This window comes from Terrapene carolina, unplaced genomic scaffold, assembly GCF_002925995.2.
Source record: "Terrapene carolina triunguis isolate 2854851 unplaced genomic scaffold, T_m_triunguis-2.0 Scaffold35022, whole genome shotgun sequence".
NCBI lineage: Eukaryota > Metazoa > Chordata > Testudines > Emydidae > Terrapene > Terrapene triunguis.
The window spans coordinates 5,196,544-5,219,749 of record NW_020699373.1 but is presented as its reverse complement, the minus strand read 5'-3'; the positions used below and the strand labels follow the sequence as shown (position 1 = coordinate 5,219,749).

The window sequence follows — 23,206 nt, the reverse complement described above, 5'->3', positions numbered from 1 at the left end:
AAAATAAGTTTCTTGCAACAATGATTCAACCAGCTCTACTAAAGTGTTTGATCCTCAGACTCCATCCACAGTCGGAGCTGGGGGTGTGATTCCCAGCACACGTAGACATACTTGCACCAGCTCTCATTGAACTAGCGAGCTAAGAAGAGCAATGTAGGCATGGCAGCATTGGAAGCAGCGGTATGGGCTCGCCACCCTAAGTATGGATTGTAGTCAGGGCTGATAGCTCATGTCGCCACTACCTATGTTACCATGGCTACACTACTTTTTGAGTGCAACTAGCTCACTGAGAGCTAGCCCGAGTATGTCTGTGCTAGCTGGGAACTGCACCCTATCTCCAAGTATTGGGGTGTTCGGTTCGGTGGCTTTTTGTTTTAAATGTAGACAGCTAGTATTAATTGTTGTTTTTCATGAGAAATTCGCTTTACAGTTCAGCTTTTATTTTTCCTTTCTATTTTCTTTGTGTGAGTTGTTTAGTTTATCCATGGGACCTTTTCTTCACAGCATTGTTGTAATGGAAAGGAACCCACATTCCTTGGTGGGCTCCGTTCCAATGTATTTTTAGCTTATGGTCTGCATTTAATTAATTATTTTACAATCTGAGCCCACTCCTTAAAGAGACACAATGAACTGAGTTGTAGAAGTGCCCCAGCTCTCTTTGGCTTACGTGTCTATAAATCCATAACCATCCCTTCCTCTGTAGAGAGATTCTGTTGTGTTACAATTTTTGCCCCTTCAGTCACTAAGGAATAGATTCTATACTATAGATACTATATGCCAGGCAAGTCTAAAGTATACAGGATATAGGAGAACTGGCCCTCTACTTTGAAAATGTTATATGTAGACTCATGCAGAAAAATGTTCTTCCTTTACATTTTCACATTATAAAGGCCAAGATTGTCAAAAATGAATAGCTTATGTTAGGCTCTTACGTCCATATATAGGCACATAGGCCCCAATAAAGCATATAAGCATGTACTTAAGCATGTGAGCAATCCCATTAAAGTCAATGGGACTATTCATATACTTAAAGTTAAGCACATGCTTAAGTGGTGTGATGGAGAGGGGCCCAAAGCAACTGCTAGATTTTCAAAATTGCCAGTCATTTAACAGCTCCCATTGTCTTCAGTTGGACACACAGTGCACCTTTCAACTCATCTGATGAGAAGAAACCCTTAGTGTATCCAGAAGCCTTTAAAATTATTCAGACAATAACTGTGGAGAGGAAAAAAGCCTATTTGCCAGCTACAGTAGTTTTGCCAAACCCTGCAGCCCTTCCCTGACCTTCCTTTCCTCTCCCTGTGGCCTTTAATAGCTTTGAGAATTTCTACCATGTCTCTTTCTCACCCATCTAGAAGCTTACTAGTCAGTGCACATAACAGGCTCTCTGATGAGATCTATATCAGCCAAAGCTTTTAGCAAAGATCATCTGAAAAGTAGAAGTGCAATAATCAAGACCCCCAAAAGGCCCCATCTAAATCCATGTACAGCTGGTAAGAAGATCATATCTCCTCTGGATATAACAGATTTAGCCTGGGTGATCCACATGTCGGGCTCTCAAGTCAAGTCTCTCTTCCCAGGCACGTAAGCCCTTGACCTTAAAGAGCTACAATGGGTTCAGCACCCATCATCATATCTGCTGAGGAACACAAGAAGTCAAGAGAACATCACCCCAATAACCTGCTATCTACACTGGCTTCCTGTTAGATACAAGGCCAAATTCAAGATTTTGGCTCCCATCTTCAAAGCCTTTCGTAGATTGTTACCTGAGGGTCTGCCTCACCTGCTTGGTCATGAACCCCCTCCTTCCCTCCTCCTCCCCCATTGAACAGAACAATGGAACTGGCAACCTCAAGAGTGAGATGTATGTGAGTACAAGGGACAGAGCTTTCTGGGTGACAGGCCTGAGAATCAGGAGTACACTCTCAGCAGAGGCCAGAACAACCACAAACCTTATCACCTTCAGAGTAAAATGCAAAATCCACCTGGCCTGCTCACAACACATTACAACAAAGAAACTTCAGCCCCGCTCACTGGGGAGAGAGAGCAAGAGAAAGTGTTGCTATATGTTCACTCTACAATTCCCATCATCTTGACAGTATTTGTGCACAATAACGGATTTGCAGGCTGAGTGGAGGTGTTTGAACTGTTGGTACCACAACATATTGTGCTAAATATTAGTGATAGGTGAACTTCAAAAGGTTTGAATGTTTGATGAAGTGCAGAAAATTATCTAAAAGTTCTTATGTTTCTCTGGAGCTTATGCCAAGCTCTTTGCTTTGGAACTCAGCCTGGAAGTCTCATGAGATCAAGATACATATGAGATTTCTAGTATGAATAGGCATGGTCTAGGAATCAGAGCATAGCTATCTATCCCCATCCACCCCCTCTATCTATCTATCTATCTATCTATCCCCATCCACCCCCTCTATCTATCTATCCCCATCCACCCCCTCTATCTATCTATCTATCTATCTATCTATCTATCTATCTATCCCCATCCACCCCCTTTATCTATCTATCTATCTATCTATCTATCTATCTATCCCCATCCACCCCCTCTATCTATCTATCTATCTATCTAACTATCCCCATCCACCCCATCTATCTATCTATCTATCTATCTATCTATCTATCTAACTATCCCCATCCACCCCATCTATCTATCTATCTATCTATCTATCTAATACTGTTGCCCACCACACTGATATCAGAGCACCTTCCACATAAAAGAGATTGGCAATAGTGAAATTCTTGGTGGACTGTGTGGAGTCTCTTGCCTTGTCTACGCAGCATGGCAAAGTGCACTAGAGGAGCCCAGTTTATAAAGCCCTCTGTGCTGTACTCTAACTGCTCTGTATAGACCCTGCTGGTGCACTCTAAAAGGTACCTAGTTCCTGATACCTTTTAAAGCGCGCCAGCAGAGTCTACACGGGGCAGTTAGAGTGTAACAAGTTAGAGTGAGGTTTGCTGTACTGTGTAGACAAGCCCTCTGGTTTTTCTCAGCTTATGGAAATTACTTGGGGTAGGGGTCACGTTTTTAAAGTGCTTTGAAGATGAAAGGCCCAATGTAAGAGTTACTGTAGTTATTGCTTTGTGGGTTCAATGAGGCCACAACGGTTTTTCTTGCCATATTTTCTTGCTTCCATTTTGTGCTGCTGGGTATAACCAGAAATGGGCAGAACGTGCAAAAATGTAAGAGAAAAATACTAACTCAGAACATTAACCAAATGTTTCTGAGCCTCAGAAAAGATTGGTTTGGATTTGGGCCAAATAAGTTCTTAATGAATCCAGGCCACTTTGCTCACTCTGGATCCACTACTGTACCTGCTCCTGTTATTTAAGGGTAGCAGCCAAACTGCAAGCAGATGTCCCCTAGTGGGGCTCGCACATCTCTGGTCTGACCAGCATACAGTACCTCCTAGTGGCATCTTCATTGTACGTATCCTTGTCACCTCATCTTTGACTTTCCCTTCACAGTAGTAAGCTCCGACAGTTTCACCAGCTTGTTCCCTTTTCCACACCACTTTTTTGGCTGTTCCTCTCTTCTCGTCTTCAGTAACTTCCAGAGGGTCCTGGTGTTGGCTCATCAAGGCCTCATAGTCTCGCCCTATTGTGACAGACTCGCGGGAACTCCATCTGGCTGCAATGCAGATAAGCGATGTCTCTGAGTTGCTCACTAGAGGGAGTGAATTGATCAACACCAGGTCCAGTGCTGCCTCCACTTTACCTACAAACAAACAACAGGTGAAGGGATTTTTCTGCAGAGTCTGAGTATTGCTTTTAGTTCTGATTGTTCACATAGGGGCTTTTGAAGTAATAATATATGGAGATATACCTATCTCATAGAGCTGGAAGTGACCCTGAAAGGTCATCTAGACCAGACCCCTGCCTTTACTAGCAGGACCAAATACTGATTTTGCCCCAGATCCCTAAGTGGCCCCCTCAAGGACTGAACTCACAACCCTGGTTTTAGCAGGCAAATGCTCAAACCACTGAGCTATCCCTCCCCCACACTCAGTGCTTCCCCAGTGCTAAAATAAAATGGCTGCATGTAAATATTCTGTTCTAGTTACTTTGGGAACAAACCCTGAGCCCAGATTGTGCCTTAGGAATGTTTGGAAGGAGAGGACCCTCCACTCATGGCTTTCCTCAGTTTGTGCAGAATGGGAAGTGAGCCACCTCTCTGGCAACACAGACCCTTTCCTCACACCTCTTCATGGTGAGGGGTGATGCAAAGGATCCTATATCCAAACCTATGGAACATGCTTTAAGACCAGCACTAAGAAGTAGGGGCACAGGGAGACTGTTGTGTCATCACTGCGGATATAATTGCATGCATGGATCAGTGGCCATGCACTTGCTCCAAGTAGCCGTCGACTGATGTATACAAATAATAGCATCTATTTTATCGTTCATGAGCTACCTTATCTGGGCCTTCATTTTTATGGGAAGAATTTGTACCAGGAAAAATTGAGACCAGTATCTGAAAATATGCCTCTACGAGACAATCATACTCCCATATTTCAAATTTCTGAGCCAGCTTCTCCACTGCTTTGTACCTTGTGACCCATGCACATCTGAATGGAAAACATTAGCAAATCAAAATGCCCTCTTTATGCCCACTTTGCCAAGGTGCCAATGGCTAGGCAAAGTGCAGGGCAGTGGAGAATCAGACCCCTGTTTGCATCAAAGAAAATCCCCTTTTTCTTACCCTAACATTGCTAATTATATGTTGGCTGTTTCCTGGGCTACAGAATCTAAAATTACTTTAAAACTAAGAACTTAAACTCTCTCCCATCACCCCCTTCCCTCACTGATCTACAGTCTAGTATGGTTATCGCTTTAAAACCCAAATGAGAACAACAAACAACAGAGTTACAGAGGTTCCTTACAGTTTTCAGTGATCAGTGTTTCCAACAGTTAACGACGCGCAATTTAAGAAAGCACTTAAGTTCCAACACATGCTTACTGGCTTTCCAACAAGTACATATTACTTACATTTTGATAGTCTGGACATCTCACATAGCCATAGGAACTAATAATAAGAAGAAGAACAAATATTTTGGACATCTGAGCTGTCTCCCATAGATCTGAAAGTGTTTTTCAACCATTTAACCAATGAAGACTCACAACATGGCCAAGATGTAAGTATTATTACAGACTGGAAAACTGAGGCAAAAGGGAGGTTAAGTGACATTCCAGAGGACATAAGAAGTCTGTGGCAGAGAGATAAATAGAACCCAGACTTTCTAACTCCTAATCTTGTGAGTTTGCCAATAGATAAGGCTCCCTTTAATAAATGTAACTGACTTGAAATACTATGGTGATAGGTACTGTTTAAAAATGGCAGATAGATACAGAGAGAGAAAGAGAGAAGGATAATTACAATGTTTTCTCTTGGAAAGTGTTTTAAGTCTTAGTTGTTGAGGGAGTGAGATACAGAACCCCTTATGCTCAGTGCTTTCGGTTTTGGAAATAAGGGTAAGGAGTAGGGGAATGCTGTCATTTTTCAGCTAAAATGCAAACAATAATTGATTTCTATTAAGCATCGCCTTTATTTTCCAGCTTTAGATTCAGCTGTATTTTGTGTGTATACCAGCAGGCTCTCTGCAGTCGGTATTTTGTGCCATTCCGTTTGCAAACAGCTTTCAGTTTTGAAGCAAGGAGTATAGCCCTAGATAAAGAGGTCAAAGGGGAGCAGTGCTTACTGCAGATTCTGAATGTGTGCGTGTGTATTTTGTGCTTTAGTCCAAGGGAGGAGGTACCTCACGGCATGCAATGCCAGCAGCTTCTCAGGGGAATGTAGTATCTTAAGACACACTGACACCCATCCCTCCCAGCCAGAGTGCTGCAGTTACCACCCTTTCATGTGCCAACCCAGATAACTTATGTTACATAACAGAGAAATAAAACCTTCTGGAAAGAATGTAGCAGCCATTAAAATAAATGTTGTATAAAGCCAAGGGTCAAAGAAGTCAAGTCATCCTGTAGCACATTACAGAAATAACTCGTTTGAATACAGCTAAAGTTAAGTAGCTGTACAATGCAATCATGGCCAGTTGGGTGTGTGCATTTTATTCATTTTTTATTTACCGCATATATAGGGTCTAAGCATGCAGTCTCTACTCACATGAGCAGTTCTTCCTTGCTCACTCTGCCAAGTCTCCTCTTGCTTTTAACCAGGGTAAATCAGAAGCCATTCCACTGAAGTCAATATTTAAGGATGAAGGTTCTACAACAGTTGTCTATGTATGTTTCCTACAGAGCATTGAGTGCTTACTGGAAAGATGCATACCTCTATAGAAGTCAAGGGAGCTAGAGCAGCTGAGGAGCCATCCCATATTCTGGCAATTCATAACTAAACTTGGGCCTGAACCAACACTGGATCCTAATTTCCCCAAACTCTGGAGAAGTTCAGATTCAAATCTGGATCCCAACTCCATGACTGGGGTGGGATTGTTACATGTAACGCATTCCCCTGGAGTGGTGGAGCTTGAGGCAAGGTTGCAAATTAGAATGAAAATGCATTGATATAGCTGAGAGGGAAGGGCTTCCATAGCACCTACATGGACACAAATATCCCCCCCCCGCGCCCCTGGTCACCTGTGTGGGTGGGATGGGTCAGCATCCCCATGCTGACCTGGTCTGAAGCTGCCACAGCAAGTCATTCTCCAGATCTCTAGCCCTTAAAGGGGCACATACCTTTTTGACAAGTCAGACAACTCTCCCCCGCCCCCCACACTGTTTAATGTGCAGTCAGGTACTTTGCTTACATGAACATAGATTTCAAGTCCAAAATATAAAAATAAAGAGAACATCTTTCTCCTGCATTGCAGGAGAATTTTAATACCCCTCAAAAGCAGCAGAATCTTAGTCTGGGGCCTAAGTCTTGTGTAGGCATTGATCCCGGTGCAAAGTGGGTATAGTGAGTAGGCATTGATCCCGGTGCAAAGTGGGTATAATGAGTGTCAAATCAGAATGGAAGCACTTTACACCCAATTTGCTCTCTTTGCAGAGGTGAAATGACTAAACACAAGGCACAGAACAATAAAGACTCAGGTCCATAGTTTATCTAAGGCCTGGCCTACACTTAAAAATTAGATCACCTAACTACATTGCTCAGGGCTGTGAGGGTTGCTCACCTCCTGAACACCACAGGTAGGTCAACCTAATCCCTTAGGTAGGTTGATGGAAGACGACTTCTGTCAATCTAGCTTCTGCCCCTGAGCTAGATGGATTAACTATATCAAAGGAAAAACCTCTTCCACTGATGTAAGCAGCATCGACACATAGCTGTGCCAATGTAGCAGCTGTACTGTAGGCATGCCCTTAATATGAGACTATCCCGGTGGAACTGACAGTCTGACTACCCAAGAGTCATTTATTCCTTGGGGATCAAAGTCTCATAGCTGGAATCCATTTCAGGTGGAGATGAAAATATAGTCCAGGTGCAAATTCTGAGCTAATGAAACCTCCACCTCCAGATAGATGGTCCCAATGAGGGCCTGATCCTGCAAGGTGCTGAGCATTTCCTGGGAGAAGAATAGCTCTCTCAACTCCCACTGGCCTCAGGATCTGTAGGACTGGACTTTTAGGGCTCAAACTAAAAACCATTGAAGTAATAGAAAGACATCTGATATCGCCAAGCGGCAAAGGATTAGACCCTTAGTCCCCTTAGATGTAGGGCTTGTCTATATGTACAGTTAGTGCTCAGTAAACTGGTGTATAAATCTACTTTGCAGTAGCTTGCTGCACATGAAGTGTCCGTGTGGCCCCAGCTGTGATGCACGAAATGTTCCATAGTGCGCTTTGAAACTGGAGTAAGTCCCAATGCACTAGGGAACTTTTCGTGCCCAGCAGCAGAGTCCACACAGTCCATTAGAACAGTGGGTCTCAACCAGGGGTACGTGTACCCTGGTGGTACGCAGAGGTCTTCCAGGGGGTACATCAGCTCATCTGGACATTTGCCTACTTTTACAAAGAACTAGCGAAGTCAGTACAAACTAAAATGGCATACAGACAATTACTTGTTTATACTGCTCTATATACCATACACTGAAATGTAAGTACAATATTTATATTCCAATTGATGTATTTTATAATGATATGGTAAAAATGAGAAAGTCAGCAATTTTTCAGTAATAGTGTGGCTGTGGCACTTTTGTATTTTTATGTCTGATTTCGTAAGCAAGTAGTTTTTAAGTGAGGTGTAACTTGGGGTATGCAAGACAAGTCAGTCTCCTAAAAGGGATACAGTAGTCTGGAAAGGTTGAGAGCCACTGCGTTAAAGCGCAGCAGGCTAGTGCAAGGAAGATTTACATCCCAGCTTGCTGTGTTCTAATTGACCATACAGACAAGCCCCTAGGAGAAAGTGCTGATAAAGTAGATTTCTGCTGCAAGCCAACTGCCTACAGCATCCCTGCTTAGCCGCCTCTCATGGCCAAATCCTGCTATTCTTATTCAAGAGGAACTCCCGCTCCTTAGTGTGGCAAAACTCACGCAAAACTAACCCTTGAAGTCAATGGGAGTTTTGCCCAAGCTGTGACTGAAGGATTTAGCTCTCTGAGAACGCAATAAACACAGACAGGAAACAGCCTTTCTCTGTATCAGTGAAGATCCCCTGTGCTTCCTTGAAAAAATCCTTTGATTCCTGCCCTTCTCCTTGTAGGACTGACCTCTGCAGGAAGGCGATTTGCTGTGTATGCAAAGGGGGTTTGGGGAAAGGAGGCACCCGCAGGCGGCGAACACTGGAAATGGGAGGTGTCACTTACAGCGAATTCACTGCCAAAAGACTATTGACACAGAGTTATGGCTGCCCAGCGCTGCCTTGTGCCCTTCCAGAACAGGGAGTGTGACTAAACTTAATCCTCCGCTAACCAGGAAATACAGAGTTAAAGTAATGTCTGTTCCACTGCACACCCCCCGCACACACTTTACCTCTGTGGAGACAGCAATTGCCCATGTAGATACTCATGCTGCTCAGCACAACTCCACTTGAGCACAACTAATCCAAGGGTTGCACTATCCCCCACTAGGCTATGTCTAGCAGGACGGATCCAGGGAATACTGTAAGTGGTTAGCACAGCTCTCACCGTCACTTCCAGTGACTGATAGTCCACGAGGGATGCCAAGAAGAAAATGGGTGGTGGGTCTAAGAGGCCAGGGGAGGCTAAGCCGCCCCAAACAGGATGCAGCGCACCATCCTCTGGAGGCCGAAAGGGTGCCTGGGCCATAGCCCTACCCGGGCTCAGCCCCGAGGCCCCACTCCCGCTTGTTCTCTTCCCTCGTGGCCCGGCCCACGCTGCTCCTCTTTCCATCCCCACTCTGCCTCTTCCCCCAAGGTCCCCCCTGCCCACTGCTCATGCCTCTCTGCCCTCTCTGGGCGGGGGGGGGGGTGCTTCATGGGATGAGGGAAAAGAAGGGAGGGTCTGGGGGGAGGGGGAAAAAGGCGGCAGGCGGAGGGCCTTAGGGAAGGGGGGGAAAGGGTAGGGGGGAGCCTCGGGGAAGGGGCAGAGCAGGGCCTGGGGTGAAATGGGGGTGGCATATGAGTGGGGCCTCGGGGGAGAATGCTGAGCAGGGGTGGGGGAGGTGCCATAGTCCAGGTGCCGGTGGGCCCCCACACACACTTCTAGGAAGCTTCCAGCGCTCACGCCCAGCCTCCCCAAATAAGAGTACTTTGCACTCTCCTCACAACCCTTTACATATTCTAAGTGTCCACCAAAACTCCTCCTTTGCAATGGCATTCACACACAGCCATGTACCCCGCCAGTCCTCTGTGCCATGCTATTGCTCCAGTTAGTGCTCAGTCAGGAGTAACTGGAAGAGACGGCTCAGAGGAATTCTCTGGCACTCATCCCAGATGCATGCCAATTTGCAGACCTAGAAAGCCTCTCTAATAATTTTTTAAATATTGCCGCCCCAGACAACCTAGCTGAGGCTAAAGCTGATCTGGTAATCTGTTTGGGGGAGATCAGTGCCATAGTTTGAGCCACAGGTATGTGCAAAACATATCATAAGAATGGGATAAATGTAATGACAAGTCTTTTATTTCTTGGCAATGGACCTCTGGAACGGAACCCCTTGACTCAATAATCCAAAATTTGCACCCCTAAGCCCCCTGGGCCCTGATAAGGCATGGCGGTTTTCGAGACAATGTGAGTATGCGTGGGGATGTGAGAGCACTTTGAAACATTGTCTGATAACCTTCAAGTATGGCATCCCTAGCTTTCCTTCATAAGAGCAGTCATTCAGAGTAGCTGTGCCAGCCAGTCCAACAGAGAGCTCTGAGGAAACAAAAAACCCAACCACCTATCTGAGAATTGGTTAATGTTTGTACAGTGCTTTGAACATGTAAAGTGCTATATAAGTGCATCAACTATTTATTCATTAGCATTATGATGAAGCAATGCAAGAAACAGGGAAGGAAGGCAGCAGCAGAAGGGTGGAAGGAAAAGAGCTTGTTAGGGGAGGAGTCTGAATTTTAGGCTTCATTATTAACAACATGGTGTAATTAGGAGTTGGGAATGCTCAGCATCAAAAACAGATCCCCTTTGAATTCTGAGCATAGCCGGGAAATAACAAGAGCAACACCAAGAGAGAGGTGGTGTGTGAATACCATGCAGGGTCCATCTCGTAGAGGAGTGGACTGGGAATCAAGGCCCAGCGACCTCCCTGGTGCTCTGGGTTACTTTGTTACTATGCGGCCTATTTCAATCCCATATCCAGGCAGATTTCTTCCAGGAAGCATTCACTAATTCCTTCAATCCCTTCATGGAGCAGTAGGGATTGTCCAGTGTTCCCTGCTCTGTATCACTTTCTGGATGCTTTGTTTTGACCCTATGACTCACCCGTGCCCTGTTTTTTCATTCTTTTTCCCTGGTATTAAGTGGATCTGCTTGTTTCTTTTGGCCCTTGTACTCTGTCGAGGTGGAGGTCTTTGTTGTTTTTATAGGGAGAGTTGCCTTGGAGGGATGTGCTCAGCACATGGGGACCAAGTAGGCTGGATTTCTCCACACTTCAAATACAATTAAGTCCTTTCCTCCAAGGAGAAATCGAAGGCAGGAAGTAGCTGCTCAGGAAGCACTGGCAGAGAATTTCCTCTCTGGAAAGGGAAATTGGCCATATCCCAAAAGAATTTTCCAATGGATTCAGGTAACATGACTGTAGTGCCCAGTACAAAATCCTGCCCCACTGAAATCAGGGGCAAAACTCCCATTGCCTCCATTGCGGCCAGGATCTCAATCTTAGGCTTATAGCTGTCAACAACCATTTTTTAAAAAGTTGTGCCCAGGCAACAGCTGGCACTAACTAATGACATGAAACTTTTGAAATATCCTTGAAATATCCTTAAGGACGTGGGCAATGTCTGTGTGTACTTGGGGCCTACACGAACCTGCATTTCCTCCTGCACTGGACAGATAGAAAGAAGCCCCTCCTGAAGTGCCGAGCTGCTCCGGTGAGATGCTCAACACCCTCAGTTGCCACTGAACTTCAATGGGAGTTGAGAGCATTGAACACTATCCAGGATCTGGCCTCCAGTCTGAATCAGAGAGTGAACGGGGAAAAAATAAACCCACAAAATAAATTCTACCCTCTTGAGATGCCACTCTCAGTAGAGACTAGAAACTTACTATTTTTCTTAAATGAAAGTTTAGATTCTTGCACATAAAATAGCAGCTTGGAACAGATCTCATGATTAAAACACAGACATGGAAGTGTAGAGAGAGCTGGCTTAGATTCCTTGCTTTGCCACAAGCTTCCTGGGCAAGTCACTTAACCTTTCTGTGACTCAGTTTCCCCATCTGTAAAATGAGATGAGAGTGGGGTGTGGTGAGATTGACTTCATTTGTATGTAAACTAAGTTAAGATCCTGGAGTGGAACTTGCAGAAAGGCCAAGTATTATTATAGTGGTAATTTGATTGTTCCAATTACCACCCACCTGCCTTGTAGTGGAGAACCCTTCTATAACCTTTGGGGAGGTGGAAACTTATCCAAGGAATCACTTCAATACACACATCAAACCCTTTTATCATCATGGGTAGAAACAGTGTCCTTAAATGGAGACTAAAAAGTTTAGGCTGGATTTATACAGGCCTTTGCTATTGTTGGGAAATTAAATTAGCTTTTCTAGTGACCCACCTGGGGATATGAATATAAGCCAAATGGACACCCTAGCAACAGGATGGCTAGAGTCTGTACTTGGCCTTCATCCTCAGCATAGAGAGCATGGCACATTACCGGTAGCAGTTCAATGTAGGACCTTCTGCTGTTTATTTGTTATATGACATTATGCAACTATGGGGTTTAAGACTAATTTAGAGTATACTGAGAACAGACAGCCCAGTTGGCCCAGGCATCAACCTCACGTCTCTCAAGCCCCTTTAAAAAAACATTTCTTCCATGAAGCCCACAAAAGTGAGTTTATCATCTAAAACAAACCCCAACCACTAAGTCTCCTGCACCTCTAGATTTCTCAGGGTGTCTATGTTTTAGATTGAAAGCTCTTTGGACTGTCTTTATTTCTGTGTATTGTACAGAAAAGAGTATATTGGCACTTTGGTGGCTCCAAACACATTCATATTAGTAGTAGTACGACTAAATCCATTTAGAAACCAAGAATATATCATTTTGGCAATATTGTTAAAGAAAGTAATCAAACTTGACAGCTCCTCTAACAAATCTTTAAAATGAAATGCAGTATTTTATTTATTATTATAAGTGCAGTACTAAATTAACCAATACTGAAATTTACAGTTATAATTTTGTTGGGCCTCACAAAGAAATGAACCAATCATGGACCTAATCCTGCCACACTTACTTATAAGAATAGAACAATCTTTCCTAATAGAGCTGGTAGAAAAATGGATACAAATTTTCACAAAAAATTCATAAGAACATAATATAAGAATGGCCATACTGGGTCAGACCAAAGGTCCATCTAGCCCAGTATCTTGTCCTCCGGCAGTGGCCAATGCCGGGTGCCCCAGAGGGAAGGACCAGAACAGGTAATCATTAAGTGATCCATTCCCTGTTGCTCATTCCCAGCTTCTGGCAAACAGAGGTAAGGGACACCATCCTGTTATTTTTGGGAGGGAGAGGAGAGTTATTGATAGGTTACACAAATGCCTGTCAGGGATGGTCTGCTTTACGTGTTCCTGCCTCATCACATGGGGCTGGACTTGATGACTTCTCAAGGTCCCTTCCAGCCCTACATTTCTATGATTCTATGGTTGATGAAATTTGAAATGTTGACTAAAAGTTTTGTCAAAATTTTCAATTTCAAAATTTCAGATCTCCTTAACTAGTGGGAGTGGTTGAAGTGAACTGTAAGAACTTCTGACATGAATAAGGGTTGCAGAATTGGGCCATAAGCACAGGTTCATGATAAACAGTTCTCCCTTCTTTTTTATTTTTAATTTAAAGTATTTGCTGAATATTATGGGCTCTGGTGTCCAGAGTCCATCTTATGGAATCCAAAGTCCACTGATGCCATGAAAAATGCCAAACGTTTTTGGTGACTAAAAGATAACAATGACCAGGTACTTTCTCAAACGTAGTCAGATTCTTGCATCTGAGTTCCGTTCATAATAATCATAGAAATGTAGGGCTGGAAGGGACCTCGAGAAATTATCAAATCCAGCCCCCTGTGCTGAGGCAGGACCAAGCAAATGTAGGCCATCCCTGGCAGGTGTTTGTCCACCCTTTTTCTTAAAAGCCTCCAATGATGGGGATTTCACAACCTCCCTTAGAAGACTATTCCCATGCTTAACTACCCTTATAGGTAGAAAGTTTTTCCTACTATCTAACCTAAATCTCCCTTGCTACAGATTAAGCCCATTACTTCTTGTCCTAGCTCTAGGCAATAGTGCCTAGCTCTTTTGATCAGATGATCTCAAAGCACTTCACAAAGGTAAATAAATGTCATCATCTCTATTGCAGAGAGGGGGAAACGAAGGCAAAGTGACTTATCTAAGGTCATCCAGCAAGCCATTGATAGAGCCAGGCTGAGAACCCAGGTCTTCAGAGTCCCCATCCAGTGCAGTAGCCAGAAGACCAAACTGCCTCCTACCAAACTACCTACCCCCTTGAAAGCTCAGCCTCAGCAGAAAGACAAAGCTGATACATCATTGTAAATACATTATTATTGTTCAAGCCTGTCTCTGCCACTTAACCGCCAGAAATAATAAAATTAAAGCTATCACTGATAAATAGCAGTAAGGAACAAAACTTGAAGCCTCTGATTATAGTCAGTGGAAAGAGTCCCATTGATTTAAGAACTTACCATTTAAAATATAGACATCAATTGATTCCCCTGTTCTGCTTTCTTCTTATTCATTCACTGACCCCAAGACAATTATGTGCCTGCTCTGTGTAAAGAATGGATCTCATATACTGCTGATGCCCAGATTCTGTGGGACTGAGTATATCTCACACAACACTGAAGACTTCTTCTTGAAACAGGAGGAGCTTGATGTTATCCTCTGTTGGGGTTTATAAGCTAACATGGTGGTGATGATAAAGATACCCTAGCAGAAGATGAGTTCTTCTACCAATAGTAAGGGAGGGATTTGGGTGGGAGCCTGAACCATTAAACAGTATTTGCTTTGTGGTGAAAAGTGGATCAGCACTTTGCCGTTGCTGACAGTCTCATTTTGAAACCAGCGATGAAGCAAGTTAAGGTGAATGATGTGTCACTTGTACAAAGTGGGTCTGATTCTCATCTCATTTGCTCTGGTGTAATTCAGGAGTAGCTCCCATAAAGCTAATCCAGTTATTATCATGGTATAAAACTGACATAAGAGGCGAATCAATCCCTTGGCTTCCTATATACTTTAGTCTATTTTATTGGTCATCTGTGTAATCTCTTAAACTGATGGAAAAGCTAATCTAAATTGATTTTCAAAGAAACACTGGTATAAATTGAGATTCAGGTCCCACATTTCAGTTTTCTAAAAATAAAGGGTGGGAGTACAAAACCTAGAGAGAATACAAATGTTTTCACAACACGAAAAGAGAAAAGCCTAGGAAAACAGTTGTTTCAGATGCAAACACTGTTTTGCATTGTCAGAAAGGCAAACACAATAGCATTGTGCTGGCACATGAGAACCAGAGAGAGACACTTGCTGGAAACTGAAAGTGAAATTGACCCAGTGTGATTTCACCCTCCAGGCTGAATAAAATGCAAAAAGTAAACAAACAGCATAAATGGTGAAAAGGAAAACCCATGGTTGAAATTATTTCAGTCTTAAAAATGTACGGTTTTGTTATTAACTAGAGCTGACTGGATAATGAAAAAACAGATTTGCAAATACATTGGTGAATTATACAGCCCTTTGCGGCGAGCTGGCTCTTTTCTCTGTATTTGACCCTTATCTTGCAAATGTTAATGTATTTGCTGAGTTTGGGACAGATTTATCAGACTTAACTGGAGGATGGATATCATACATGTATCTTTTAAAAGTTACATGTGTTTTAACCGCTTCATCACAGATCCTGCACTCCAGCCTGTCACTTTCCAGTGAGCTTCATTGTAATCACAATGAATCACAATGAAATTCTTTTGTGTGTGGTTAGGGCACGGGCCTGGGAGACCCAAATTCAAGTCCCTGTTCTACTTGATTCAGAGCAGAGTTTTTCATCACTATGAATCAGAGGAGGAAGTTGAGTATTCCACATCCCAGTCCCAGGCCCTAACCATGAAGCTGTAGTCAGTCTCTCTCTCTTTCTTTGGCCCAAAACTTTCCTGATGAAAGTTTCATGGCAACTGATCCATCCCTGCAAAACGTTTCAGCTTTGACGAATCAGCATTTTTTTAACCAAAATGTAAGTTCAGTGACAGTGTTCTGACTAGCTCTACTCAGGACACAATATGTCTATCTCATTTGGATTATCGTGGGATTTCACTTCACTCTTATGAATTTGATGGGTTCAGGCCTGGCCCCGTGCTCTAGCTATTCCCAGCTGCTGGAACTCGTCTTATTAGAATAGCCCTACTCTAACTTACGCCAACCGCAGACACATAGCAGCACTGTATAGCTACCAAGGTGACACAGAGCCACCCTTGCAACCCCTTAAGTTGTGCATTACATCACATTTGCAAGGTTTTCTTTGCACACATATACCTAGAAAGCTAATAAAAAACCCAAACCCATAGATTTTACAGCCAAAAGAGACCATTATGATCATCTAGATTGACCTGCTATATATAAAATTACTGCTTTCCAGGTGGTCAGAGCATTTCACCCCATGACTTCTGCATCAAGCCCATAACTTCTGGATTAGCTTTGAAAAGAGTTTAAATTTTGCAGACTTTGACAAAGAGTTTAAATTTTGCAGAAACTGCTGGAGCCACTAGAAAAATACCAGGACACTGTGCCACCACCTGCTGTAACTAATCCAAGTGCTGCAGACAGAAAGAATTGTTAGACACCATAACTCACCCACTCCCGGGGAGGAGGGACCAGAAACCCTGGCCCTGTTTCTCCTTTAGCAGATATTCCAGGTTAGAACTTTTTTCAAAATTTAGAGGTGCAACTAAAAAAATGTGATGAGAAAGAGCACTCATTTGTCTTTTCATTTCCTTTAATTTCATTATGCCTCATTCTGAAGAACCTCTGGTACAGTATGGTTTGTAATATAGTTTTGATGTTTTGATTATAGTTGTTTAGCTTTACACACACACACACACACACACTCTGAATTATAGTTATGCTGTAAAGATGCTTTTGCTGCAAGCCTTTGAAGGTCACCTTTCACCATATATGGATTGAAATAAAATAAGAAAAAATAACTCTAGTAGTTTTAGGAACCCACTGGGTTCTCCCATCCCTAAGTTTTAGGAACCCTCTGGATTGTCTCATGCTTGGTAGGAAGCAAAACTTCACCAATGTTGCTCATCCTAGTAGTCTGAAAATTCATAAGCTTCCCACCTGCAATAGTTGGCAAAATGTATTAGAACATGTTTTTAATTGCTGTTGACTTTTCCAGGCTCACGGCTGTTAAAATGAGGCTCAGACACTAACATTGCTGAAGCCCAGTGTGAGAGGCTATAAATTGGTTCCCAGTCTGGTTCAGAATCCTGCTAACAGGCCAAGGACAAGTTATAATGTTTATTCCTAATAACATCCCTGCTTGGTCCTTTAAAGTGAATATGAGAGCACTGAAAACTGTTCCCATTCTGAATGAAACTGAGAGGGGCTCAAGCCATGAAGTTGGGAATTGAATCCAAACTTCCATAAATGTCGGGGAAGGAGGGGGGTGGGGATCCAGGGCTTTGGTTCAGCCCATCATGATGCTAAGGGCCACATGCAAAGTGTAGAACAGAACCTCCACAGAAGGTAAGAGTGTTCACATTCCTGGTTTTGTTTCAGGTTTATCACTAGCATTAAACCTGTCCCTTTTGTCAGTACAATGGAGATGTACTTTGGATTGTGTACTGTTGGAGAGAGGCACTAATTATATTATATCTCACTTCAACAGCATCTTTGGGAATCAAGTCTTTTGGCTGTGGATGATGATGAAGTAAAGGAAATTACAGGGCATTTAATGTAACCAGGAGTCAAGCCCAGAGGGATGGTCCCCACCTTGGAACAAGGGTGGAGTACATTTTTGCCTACCCAGCAGCACGCCCTCAAAAGCCCAAAACTATCTGGGACAAGGTTAAGTCAGTTCACAGTCTGCCAATTGCATTGACTTTAATGTCTCCCCTGCTCAGGGAATGTCAATACTGCTTTCCTGAACTCCGCCTGTTATATCTAGAGGAAAGGGGGTTAGCATTGTCTTCCACCGCTCGCCCCAGGAAACATGATATCACACTTGAACAAAAGCGGGAAAGCTGACAGATCTATTGAGATGGGTGTGACTACAATACACACCTAACTGGTCAAGTCCTGTGGAAAGGGCTGTGACTGGCAGCTCTTCAATGCCGAACTCAAACGAGCACACTGTCTATGTTTATTGCTAATCTGTGAAGCTTGCTTTTGTTTCTCACACATACATATGACTTCATGGATTTTACTTGCTTCCTGTAGCAATCAGGTATACAGGATGAGCTAGCTTTAAGTAAGCGAGACAGGGGAGATTTGACTCTGAGAAAGGGGTGTAGTGTTGTCCCATTCAGTTCAAGTTAACAAAGCTCTCTTTTTTATCTTCTGAATGTAACACTCAGTGCATAGCCTATCTGCCTCTAAAGTGAAAAGTCAGTACTGATCTGAGAGTTAAATAGGATGCATTGCTATACATCTACAACAAGCAAGCAACCCACACCACAAAAGAGGAATACACACTATACAACCTAATGCAGCAATAATTATATATAAATATACACACACTCACCACATTTTATGTAAACTTTTTGGCCTGCATATAGCCACAGACCTTTCCAGATACTAAAAAAACCCTCAAAACCCCAAACCTTTTTGTTGACCATTCATCATACTTCTTAACATTTTTGTGACCCATAAAGATCAAGAGATTGTAGAACAAGTTATACTGCAGTGAAAAATTCTGTTTTCTTTTGTTACTACGGTCTGTCTCTTACTATACAGTCTGCAGCTATGTAGCAGATTACATTTTATCTAGAGATGGCCTGGAGCCAGAAAAATTAGATCTGAAGCTACACTTTCAGGGATGAATAAAAATCTGGGGTGCTGGTTGGAGGCCCATCTCTAGTTTATCAGGTTTATGCTTTGTATCTTACACTGAGGAGATTGCCTAGAAACAGGTCAGATGGAGACACTAGTGGTGTGAGCATATACGTCAATGCTGAGAGAGAACCACATGGAAAGAAGATAATACTCAGAACAATGAGTATTTGAGTAAAGCATCTCTGACCCTTAAGGCTCTTAATGCTATGAAATAAACTTTGCATTAATAAAATCATAAATATACATTTGCCAGTTATGGGAAATCCGTACCTTAGAATTAGTACTATTTAGACAAGCAAATGATGTCTGGTAATAATATTGCTGATTCAGACTTGTTTTTAAACAGTATTTGCAATGAACCAATCCGTTGTATTTAATACATATTATTCAAGCTTCAGTGTCCAATAATTAGTGTCCAACTCAGCAGCTGAAAGAGACTAGCTAAAAATAAATACTAGATAGAACACATATCAGATTTTTATCGGTTAGCTTGTGTTTCACCTCTGTCTTTGTGAGCTGGACAGTAAGAGTCAACTTTTACAACACATTTTACAAAAAAACATGTGGTGATCATTTCCAAACAACTGGCTCAGAGAAAAAGTTAACTGGCTCAGCAGAGAAATCCACACTGTAGCGTTTGTAAGTGTGAACAAACAGCAGCTAGATTAAAAAGGATTTAGCTACAGATCCCAAATGCATTCAGCAAGCCTCTGACAAAGAATCACCCAACGGGAGAGATCCTTACTTATGCAAATAATCCCACTGAAGTCAATGTGAGAATTATGCTAGTAGGGATACCTCAGCGGAGTTTGGATTTTAGGATCAGACCCTTTTATCTGTACACTGCATGAGAAACAGTAAAGCCACGGCACCTCGACAATGCTAGCTCAGTAACTAACGCAAAGTCTTACCTGAAATCATCAGGCTGAATCCACAGAGAATTAAATGTGCTAAAGAGTCCATGCTTTCCAAAATACCTCCATCCAGTTTCCACAGCAGCTCATGGGGTTAGGATTATCCTTTCAATGGGGTAGACCTTGGTTACTCTTCCCTTGCATGGTACGAGGACTCTTGTTTACAAGTCAGAGGCAAGAAATTGCAGTGCTGGAGTGGGCTATAACAGTCTCATTGCTGTCTGAGTACAGGGAGTTTAAGTTCCTTTTTCCTGTTTCCTTTGTAGATTAGGATGGGAAAGGCAGGATCTTAAAGGCATTTTGTATCAACAGGACCATGAGGCACTGCAAACCCTGTCCATCTAGCAATACATCATAACACTTATCTGGGGCTGCTGGAGAGGCAGGGGATTGCTCTCAGAGAACCGGCAACAGGTCATGGTCAGCAATGTCAGGAACAATAGTGGCATCCTCCAATAGGCGGAATAGTGCAAATAACAAGCTCTCCATCTATGTACAGCATGTGGAAATTGTCATCCCATCCTCTGCTCAAACTACAGGTCTGCTAATTGCTCCAGAGGTCACTTTACGCTTCAGCACTTCAGTGAAGGGCTTTCAGGAGGCAATAATCTTTTCACTTATTTATTTAATCCACTCAGAAGGTGCTTACTGCAAGGCATCTACAATACAAACATTAAGGAGAACCCTAACAAAACAACATGTCAAATCCGATAAAGACCGAAGCCTAGAGCTCTCCAGCAAACCACTTCATGTATTTTACTGGAAATTATTATTTTTTCATTCCAAGACTGGAAACAGGCTCAGAAATGTGATGTAATAATAAATCACAACAAGATTTGTTTTGACTTCAGTGGAACCTAAATGCCACAGCACTCGAGGGGCCCCGGAGCAAAGTTAACAGCACAAAAATAAACAAGATAAAAACCTAGAAAGTAAAACCACATGAATAGAGGAAAATTAATCATACAAGTGGAGAGGTAGCACTCAGACAAATCAATATAATTGCAAATAAAGGGCAATCCTATTTACAACCACTTGACTAAAAATAAACCCAGACTATTGTATTAGAAGACACTGTAGTCTTGCTAAGATGCCAACACCCAGAATGACACTTCAAGGAGAACAGAGAAATCAGTTCTCAGTCTCCTCTGGAAAGTGAGTTACGGGGCTGACTGTCTGGCTATGGTGAAAGAATGACAGGAGACATTAAGTTTAATCTGGCCACAACTTTATTATTAGATAGATGTCTGGGACTAACCTGGCGGATAAAATGTGCAGTGCAGGTGCAAAATTTATGTCCCTCCAGCAGATCCACTGCCGGGACCCTCCAATTCCAGTCAATTTTTGGGGGGAGAGGTGGGCTTTCACAGCTGCCCCCCCGCCATTTATCCAGGTCCCTCCAGCAATTTTCTTGCCGGGACCTTTCCGACCACGCCCCCTGGTAGGAGGGGTTAAGGTGGACTATAATGATGGTGGGGTTGGCTCCTTGCTATACCAATCATAGGAGTCCCCAACTCGCTCAGTTACCAAGCACCTCTCCTTAATTCCTTTTCCAAGCCATTTTTCTGTTCTTTTGTGCCTTAATTTATGGAGTACCTGCACGGAACATCCGCCACAAGGAGGCACCAACCATTAGCTTGGCTGCCTCCTCCCCACACCCAGCCGGGTTCCCAGACATCTCCCAATGCCCTCTTTTATATCAGCCAAAAATATGGCAGCACCTGAGTCTGACAGGTGCATGCCATCCTCCTGAAATAACTCCGGTGCCCCATAGAATATGCTAGGATGTGAAGTTACTGTCCTCCCCAAGGGCAACAAGAATTTGGCAACTTCCCAGTTCACATACTTCCTGGTTTTGTCCACCCTAGCGGGGTTCATGGCTCCATGCCAGACCCTGCGCTGAAGCATATCCGACCACACAATGTTAACGCCCGGAAAAATTGCCAGGATCTCCATCAGGTCCCTCCTAGTTCGAAGCATTAACTCCACCCCTTTAAGTGTTCCCAGATCATTTTCTCCCAGGTGTATCACCAATATATCCGGTGGCCGCTGCCGGGCCCTCACATCATACAACAGCGGTATCAGTTGATCCCATAACATGCCCCTCCGTGCGTGCCAACTGAGTAATGCTTCACCACCGAATCCCAGCTGGGAGCCCTCGGGCAACCTGGATGCGTGCCTATGCACCCAAAACACAATACTGTGCCCACAGATCCACACCCTCGTGTGCGTAGCCGGCTGTCCCATATCTGAAATGAGAACACAACCAATTAACGTTGATTTTCCACTTGTGGTCTCACATACGTTCGGTATGCATTAGACTGCCAGCGCCCGATTGCCTGAATAGCCTCTGCTTCCATACCTATCTGCGCTGCTGCCGTAGCCGCCCCTATTCTGAATGAGTGGGAACCAAATTCACGGGCTGGCAGCCCCAACCGCGTTAGCCCCCATCTCAACATGGTAATCAATTGATATGCCATGAGGGGACTCCAGTCTCCATGTACAAAAAGGGGGGCTTCTCCCTTCCACCATATTGCCATGTAGGCCCTCAACGCCCGAACGGGGCAGACCCCAGGCTTGCCACCCTCCCATAGGTTAACGAATGCACCCTGGCCGACTTGATCAGTCTTTGACCTTCGCAAGTGGAATATCACTGCATGCTTGTGGCCGCTTTTGAAATTCCAAAGCCTTTCCCGAAGAATCCCTGATGGACCCAGGCACTAGCTCACTGATCCTGAAAGCACCAAAAAATGCTGTCAAGAATCCTGCCCTGAATAGGGACACCTCCTGTGCACTATGACACATGACACCGAGGATGTGAAGGAGGTCCCTGAGCGCGGAAACCCTGATGGGATGACGGGAATCCTCCCTGGGTCCACCGCTACATGACCATCCCGCCAAAAAACGTCCAACTCCGCACGGATCTAGGTAGCCATTGAGCCTACTGACAAACGTAATGGCCGAAAGGCTATTGGAGATTGTGAAGGACGCCAGTGGATGGGTTGCCAATGACAGCATTTACCGCAGCACCTGTTCCTCTGTAATGGGCCACATTGCCAACTGGCCTTCCTGCTCCTGAACTTGTATGAATTCATGAAAACTTTTCTCATAGCTGTGCCACATGCGTGGTGCCACTGATCTCTGGACCACACTGACTACGCCAAGGTTCCCTACCATGAACAGAATTTGTCTGGGTTCGTGGATGGCGATCCCTGACCTGTGTGTCTACCGTTGCTCCTGAAATCACCTGAGATCTGCATGACCTGTTCCGCTTTGTACAGCCTGTAGTGCTGTGGAAACAACCTCATACGCAATACATTTAATTAATCGTATCAGCTCCGTGCTAACCGGCCCCCCATCAGACGCCGCTAGCTCAGTTGTGTGAGTGAGAGCTGCACCCAGAACCCCCACTTCCCCAAGCCTGATAGGCTGTCTGTGACAATCCAATGCACTCGCACACTGTAGTCTTGCCAAGATGCCAACACCCAGAATGACACTTCAAGGAGAACAGAGAAATCAGTTCTCAGTCTCCTCTGGGAAGTTAGTTATGGGGCTGATTCTGCTTCCATCTGAAGACATTAGGAAAATTCCCATTGATTTCAATGGGAGAAGGATTGGGTCCCAGGATGTGCTCTGCAAAAGGT

At 43.8% G+C, this 23,206-nt stretch overlaps 1 protein-coding gene across 1 annotated transcript in view; it reads right to left on the bottom strand.

Annotated features, from left to right (window-relative positions):
- The window catches only part of LOC113405298 (angiopoietin-1 receptor-like), a 65,127-nt gene extending 45,281 nt beyond the window's left edge, over window positions 1-19,846 (bottom strand). The window contains exons 1-2 of the mRNA XM_026646360.1: window positions 19,560-19,846; window positions 3,419-3,730 (exon numbers count right to left, since the gene is read on the bottom strand). Of these exons, the coding sequence (XP_026502145.1) occupies window positions 3,419-3,730; window positions 19,560-19,611 (364 nt within the window). The 5' untranslated portion in view covers window positions 19,612-19,846. The remainder of the gene's footprint in view (window positions 1-3,418; window positions 3,731-19,559) is intronic.
- Between the last annotated feature and the right edge of the window lie 3,360 nt (window positions 19,847-23,206).